The sequence below is a fragment of the Scomber japonicus genome, chromosome 12 (assembly GCF_027409825.1).
Source record: "Scomber japonicus isolate fScoJap1 chromosome 12, fScoJap1.pri, whole genome shotgun sequence".
Lineage (NCBI taxonomy): Eukaryota > Metazoa > Chordata > Actinopteri > Scombriformes > Scombridae > Scomber > Scomber japonicus.
The window spans coordinates 10,311,880-10,319,416 of record NC_070589.1 but is presented as its reverse complement, the minus strand read 5'-3'; the positions used below and the strand labels follow the sequence as shown (position 1 = coordinate 10,319,416).

Here is a 7,537-nt window from a genome sequence, read left to right as displayed (position 1 = left end):
GCCTGGACTCAGATTTTCCACTGAGATCATTGTTTCTGGGAGAAAAAGTTGCTCAGAGTGTGGGGAGGCAGGCAGAGGAGGGATGGGGAGAGGAGATGGGGGGGACATCTGGTAATGATCTATGTTTATTAGCAAGCTCACATAATAAATCTGCTGTGTTGTTGGCAGTCGTTGGGGTGTGTATAAATTTTAATTCATGCATTTCGAAATGCCCCAATACCAGCTTTCATAAGAACTAAATTACTCCTTAAAAAACTCTTGAGGAATTCATTAGCTGAACTGTTGGGAGTGTTTTCAGTTACCGAGGCGATGCTGTTCAAAGATAGACTGTTAACCTCTTTACAGTCCTGAAGCAGGCAGGTGGGCCTGAGCTTGTTAAGATGCAATTATTTCACCATGAGGACACAAGGACAGGGTACATCTTGAAGAGGTCCAGGTGAAATGCACAGACATTCAAAACCACTCTGTCTAAAGAGGAGGTTCTGCATAGTGTCTTTTGGGCATGGGCCTATTGGCAGACAGGAAAGCAGCATGAGTTTCCACAGGATCCAGACGTTTAGTGGAGATTAGTAGCACATCTGAGTTAGATTAAGACAAAGAAAAAACTAAATCCAGTCAGTGTCTCTGGTTTTAAAATACTAGAATATTAGTTTATTTAACATCTTGCAACATTTAACATGCTGCCACATTCATGTTTGCAGCCGATCTCCCTCTCTATGAATGGTGAGGATTTAATGTTAGAAAATATGATTCAAAAGTTGCTATGCATAAGTAAGCATGGAAACACAAACATGAAACAAGGGAGGGGGGGGGGGGGGGGGGGGGGGGAGAAAAAACACACCACAGAACTTTTCTTTTCCAGCGAAAAACATGAAAGTCTGAGCAGCACACATGGAAGAGATTAATTGCTGTGAGACTCTTTTTGCCTGAGGTTCATGTGGTGGGTTAACATGTAGTGCAAAAGGCAGAGAAGAAATCATGATCAGCTACAGGGGGACATGATTAAAAACTAAAAAATATGAAGATAAAAGGAGTGAAGAATGCTGTTTGTCATGGTTTTCACCACTTTAGATACTGCAAGGCGCCACTCAAAACATCAGGAAATTGCAGGATAATCAAGATTCTGAACCACACCAACTAAAGTTAATGACAGGAAAAGGGTCAAATGGACTTCCTCTACATCAGTGCCTCATCAATCTCCACTGTCCTTAAACATCTTTTGAGAATTCTTGATCCAGTCTGCAGGAAAGAATAGAATATACAATTGTTTCCTTTAAAACTTGTATAACAAAGCAGACTGGATGACTGGATGGATAAACTGAGAGATCCTATTAATTTAGAAACAAATGGACAGCAGCTCCTTGCAGTACAAGTCAAGAGTGAAAATGGTTACTGGTCAGCTACTGCCACCTAGTGGAGCCTTCTTTTATTCTGATACCCTCACAGCAACATTTTTTTTTCTGAGAAGCAGCATTTTTCCCCACCTCAAATAAAATCAGACAATATGTACGAGGTGTAACCAAGGTCTTTTAATTTGCACTTCATAAACCTTGCAAACCACAGCAGGGATATAAAAAGGCCAAGAAGAAATAGTTACGTCATGTTGAAATAAATGGTGACAGATTTTTTAATTTGCACTCTTCACAATATTTGTCTTTCAGTATATTTACAAGGCTTAAATTTGCACTTCTATGTGTTTTGTGGCCTTTCAAAAAATATATATCTTCAGTCATATTACAGCTTCTGAACATACAATATCTTGTCCAAATAACATCTGCTGTAACATCCCAACATAATCATGCACGACAAACTGATGTAAGAAAAAGCTGTTGAGCCTGTTGGGGTCTGAGAGAAAAAAGGGAACTTTTCTTGTGTGGATGTTAAACAGCTGTCGTGACAACATTAACTTTACAGTGAAGACGAAGTGTAACTTTTCACCTCCACTTCAACAGCAAGCATACATTGTTCATGTTCCTTCATGTATTGCTTGGTTTAATTGGTCCTTTTCCATTCTAGTAGCCACTCCGTTGAATGCAGTGTTTTAGTATGTATTTGCCTTTGTGTCTGTCTCAGTTCATGTTAGAGTGACTTTTCAGGTGCCTCCTGAGGTGGTTCAGACAGGTGTAGGTCTTGGGACAGATCTGGCAGTGGTACGGTCTCACCCCTGAGTGGTTCAGCATGTGCTGCTTCAGCACGCTGCCATCTGAGAACGCTTTCCCACACTGAGAGCAGACGTATGGCCGCTCTCCAGTGTGCACGCGCATGTGCACAGTCACTTTATGCGCCATTGTGAAACCTTTGCCACACACTGTGCATTTGAACGGCCTCTCTCCTGTGTGGGTGAGCCTGTGGGTGCGCATTGCGCCCATCTGGGAGAAAGCCTTCCCGCAATCCGGGCAGACGTGTGGCTTCTCGCCAGTGTGAACCCTTGTGTGACTCCTCAGTCCTCCCGCTGTGGAGAAACACTGTGAGCAGTGAGTGCACTGGTACGGTCGTTCACCTGTGTGAGTGCGCATGTGCTGCTTCAAGTCATAGCGGTTTCTGAAGCCGCGACCGCAGACTAGGCAGCTCTCTGGTCTGTCATCGTTGTGGCGCAGCTCATGGTTGGAGAGGCATTTCTCAGACAGGAAACACTTGCCACATTCCTGGCACTGGTAGGGTTTCTCATGGTCAACCCTCTGATGGTACTTGAGCTCGCTGATCCCAGGGAATGTCTCGTCACAGTACCTGCACCTGAAGCGATGGTTGGGGCTGTACGGAAGCTGGTGTTCAGTCATCTGATGGTTCCTCAGCAAGTGTGCCATCTTGAAGGTCTTTCCGCAGTGAGAGCACTCGTATTTTGTCAGCAGCTGCACGCACTGGTGTCTGACGCGTTCGTGTAGAGACCTGAACTGACACCCACACTTGGTGCAAATGTGGGCAGCATTTTTGCACTTCCTTTTCCTGTGCCCGGACAGGTGGGCTTCTGTGCGGAAGGCTTTGCCGCACTGCGAGCATTTGTAAGGCTTGACGGCGGTGTGGAACCTCTGGTGTTCCAGAAATTCAAAACGATACTTGAAGCTCCTCCCACACAGTGGACAGTTGTGAGTGACTCGTCCTCGTGCATAGACCGCTTTGACAGCCATTTTCCTCGAAGACATAGATGTCGAGGAAGTCCGATGAGCAGAGCCACTTTTCCTATGTTTACCCCCGCTCATTAATTTGGTGGTGGTCACCATGTCGCCGACCTCTTCATGCCGCTGCTGGTGTTTGGTCAGACACTTAGAGGAAATGAAGCTCTTTCCACATTGCTTACACTGATAGGGCTTATCATGATCCACCTGCTGATGATACTTCAGGTCACCAATTCCTGAAAAACCTACGCCACAATGGCTGCACTTGAAAAGGCGGCTTTGAACGTGAGTGAGCAGGTGTTCCTTTAGGCTGCTGGACTTTTGGAAACTCTTTCCACAGTGCCCACAATCGTAGTTCCGGCCCCTTTTCGGACAGTGATGTCTGAATTTGTCCAGCGAGGTTGGAAAACTGTTCCCGCATTTAATACACAGATACGCAGCATTTTTACATTTCCGGAGCCTGTGACCAGCCAGTAGCGTGGCTGTTCTGAAAGCCCTCCCACACTCAGAGCAGTTGTAAGGCTGCAGCCCACTGTGGACTCTCTGGTGTTCGATGAGAACTGAGTGATGCTTAAAGCATTTGTCACATTCAGAGCATTTGTGCAACCCCGACTGCTGTCTGCGACGAGGAGAAGAGGAGATATCAGTCCTTTTTGGCGATTCGGGAAAGTCGGTCGAGGTGGAAGGGTTTGTAGACAGTTCTTCATCAAACATGACGATCTGAGGAACATCGTTGTTTTCATCATCACACGCACTTGGATGGGAAGCGATGGCCACTTCCAGTGATGGAGGGAGAGACAGCGAGGGAATGAGAAGATCATCTGACTGAAACGGAGCTGTGTGGAAAATATGAGGAGAAAATGATCAATACAACACAAATAGCCTCTCACATCAACTGATACACTTGTATGATTTGTTTAGAGCACCTTATCCACATACCAACACTATTCTTTGCCAATTTTCCATGGCATTGTTTACTCTGGAGAAGAAATTTGAGGTCATCTCCGTTTGAGACACACTGCATGTACTCCTCTAGGACAGAGGGAGCAGCACTGATCCAGGATGCAGTCTATACATAAATCCAAACATAAAAAAAGAGAAAGACATTTTTAAGAGCTTTTATTCATTAACTTTATTCTCTCATCTTTCATCTCATCCTGTCTGTACCTGTTTGAAATCTGGTATTGGCAGCAGCTCTTCCAGCCTGGTGAAGAATTCACAAACCAGAGTCTCTAGTGCTGTGTCAAAGTCAGGACCATACTCCACAGGAAAGACATTCTGTCGTAAATAGATGTAAATATTTAGATCATGACAGTCCCCTTCATGATCCCACCAAATTTACACGAGTTTACAACTTCCACATGTTGATGTATAAAATGCTGATAATGCAAGAGATTAATGTTTTGTTTAAACTAGTGCTTTGTCGAGTAGTCAACTGAACTTTTAAGTAATTTATCAAAAAAATGCAAATATCTTCTCTAGTTCAAGGTACTCAAATGCTATGCTTCTTTTTTCTCTTCTTTATAGAACTGAGAAATTATATCTCTTTGTGTTTCGGATTGTTGGTCAGACTAAACTAGCATCTCTATACAGTTTGGAAATTTGTCAGGTAATCTTCTAATCTGTGTCAGATTACAGCACAGCAGAACTCTTTACAGTTAATATTATTTACTGCTTTATCTGTATGCAGTTTTATATTCATTTTACCTTGAGGAAATGTTCTCTGCCATCAGTGTCTTCGATGAGGCCTTGTACCAGCTTCATAAAATTTGCTTCTGGTGCTTCAATTACAGGATCATTCGTCTAGATTGCAAAACAAGATTCTACATTAAGATCAGTTTGATATGACAAAATATAAATAACTGATCCAAACATACTGACAGCATTACTCACTTCTTCTATGCAGGATGAGCGGATTCTGTTAAGGTGGCTCTCAACAGCCTTGAGATCTTCAGGGTGCTCAGAGCGCAACAGTTCGAGAGTGGTCTAGAGGAAACGTAATTCAGATTTGTAATAACAATATTTGCATGTCATTCTTAACAGAGAGTCTTTGGGTTTCTTATTTAAATAGCTTTTTACATGCACATAGCCTACTTTAACTCTCCCCTGTCTGGCACAACATGGGATTAGGCTGACGCTTTCTGCCCTGTTTTCCCCCTTCTCACAAAAAACTCCTAACCAGTTAAGAATAAATATATATTTATTATCGTTCTGCACAATGTGGTGCAGTAGTTAGCACTATCGCCTCACAGTATGAAGGTATTGGGTTCAAAGCGACAAGCTGTTTGGGGCTTCCTGTGTGCATGTTCTCCCTGTGTCTGCATGGGTTCTTTCCAAGTACTCTTGCTTCCTCCCACAGGCCAAAAAGATGCAGGTTTGATTAACTGGTGAGTGGTTGTCTGTCTCTACACTAACTCACTGCACAATGTATAATACCAACCTGTTCTATTTTATCTTATTATAATCTATTGTTGTGTGTGACGTGTGCTGGATGGTGCTGTTGTGACAGTTACATTTCCCTCAGGATTAATAAAGTATTTCCAATTCTTACATTTCCGATCACTTACCCTTGCTCTCAGGCCCAGCGAGAGCAGTCTCCCCTCTCTTTTACTCATCAGCTCAGGAACCGCATCTGTTACCATGGACACAAACTCCTCCAGCTTGCCATAGTGCTTTATGTTCCTCTGGCGAACCACTTCCCACATCACTGCTGACATCAGCCTTAGCGGTGGGACCAGGAGTGCCAGTGAGGACAGGGGGACACTGAACTCTAGAGAGAGAAATAAGATTGGGTCAAACAAACTTAAAAGTAAGCTGAGAACATCCCTTATTAAAAGGGTATCTCACTTTAAAGTCAATCCATCCTCTGAAGTCAGCACTGTCTGCTCAATGGTGATGTTAAGCTTGACACTGTCGAATCTGAAGTGTGTATCTAGTGCGTCCAGCAGTTTCTGCTAAAGCTGCGTACCAAGGCTTGTATCATTTTAGAGAACCACATAAATAATGACAAACAAATCCTTGGTTACAGCAGAACACATGATTTTTCAGTTTGAGATTTAATTTGTTGATGCTGATTTGAAGGACAGCATAACCTGAACCTATCATGGGTGTACATCCCATGAAGTGTAGCTTGGCTGAGAAACGAGAATTTGCTGAATTTAAATATTGATCAGTTGGAGGTGGTGGAGGTTTATGAATTGTATTCTTGCTGACTTAAAAAAAAAAAAAAAAATCAACAAAACTTCAGCTTTCTGCTTTGTTACACAAGCACTCTCAATCCCCAGTCGCATAAGCACTTTCCCAAATTAACTCATCTTTATTTCATTCTCTTGTTTTCCCCCAAACCTATAGCATAGTCACTCAAATGATACATTTCTATTCATCTCTCTATCAAAGTGAGAGACATGAAGCCAACATCAGCAAATCCAGCAGTAATACGAAGTAATGAGGTAGGTAAAGTATAAAAAGATTAAGAACCCTTATTGGATACAGTAACATGACAATAATAGCAGCAGCACATGATCTTTTGGCTGCTCCTCATTGTTTTTACCAATAGGTGTCAGTGGTGAGCTCTGTTAATTGAGGCTTCGTATAATGAATCAACTGGCTGCACCGTTCCAGTGCTTCAGGAAAGCCCTTTTTCTCCATCACTACAGTTCATTTACCTGTACTGTCTCTCCATACCCATTACTGGCTATAATCTGAAATAATGTACAGTCTGTGTGTGAAACACTTCACTGTAGGTGCAGTTATCATCAGGCTTGTTGTGTGCACACTGCAGCTTGCTCCAACCTCTCTTTCATGTTTCTATCTCGTTGGTCCTCAAATGCTAAATCCCATTTTTAAAATTGCATTAAACAACTGATCTATAAATGGGATATTAAGAGTCTACATCCACAAACCCCTAATTGTTTACGTAACGTTTAGTCATGTTATTTTAAATTAACCTGGTTCTTACAAACTGTCAGCCAAAAAGACTCAACAGTGTTGCGTTGGATCGATTAGTAAAAAACATGCTTCCACGTCTTCGAAAAACGTCTTTAAAACGACCTTTTGTTAACGTTTACGTCCTAAGTAAAGCTAATGTTACTGCTCGCCACTAGGCCCCCAGTGTCGCACAGACAAACCGGCTATTATAGGGGAAAACAATTCTCGTTCCAGGGATTAGTCGAGGCCTGTTGAGCCTCGGCTAATCCTTCGCTTTAGCTAGTCGGCTAGCTGGATAACAGGCGAAAAATACACAATATTGATGAGCTACACATGCTAATACTTACCCATGTCGTTCATTTAAGAATACTTTAATAGCAATGGAAGGCAGGATTCTTACAGCGGAAAATCTTTCATCGTTTCGGTTAGCGTGTTAGCTAACAGTATACGGGGCTTCAGGCGCCAACTTCTTCCTGAAACACGTTGTTCACTGTGGG

At 42.8% G+C, this 7,537-nt stretch overlaps 1 protein-coding gene across 1 annotated transcript; it reads right to left on the bottom strand.

The window, feature by feature from the left end:
- Positions 1-1,515: 1,515 nt before the first annotated feature.
- LOC128369399 (zinc finger protein 420-like) lies at positions 1,516-7,537 on the bottom strand. Its single transcript, XM_053330437.1, has 7 exons — positions 7,388-7,537; positions 5,681-5,883; positions 5,007-5,099; positions 4,821-4,916; positions 4,281-4,391; positions 4,053-4,182; positions 1,516-3,949 (listed from the first exon to the last, which is right to left on the bottom strand). Exons 1-7 carry the CDS (start codon positions 7,398-7,400, stop codon positions 2,070-2,072), a joined length of 2,526 nt encoding a protein of 841 aa, XP_053186412.1. The 5' UTR covers positions 7,401-7,537; the 3' UTR covers positions 1,516-2,069.

Bases quoted from the DNA above. Each gene is read 5' to 3' on its own strand.
- LOC128369399 (XM_053330437.1), bottom strand. The intron at 5,100-5,680 runs GTAAGTGATCGG...CGTTTCCTCTAG, and splicing joins CGCTGGGCCTGAGAGCAAGG to ACCACTCTCGAACTGTTGCG. The intron at 3,950-4,052 runs GTATGTGGATAA...TTTTCCACACAG, and splicing joins ATTGGCAAAGAATAGTGTTG to CTCCGTTTCAGTCAGATGAT.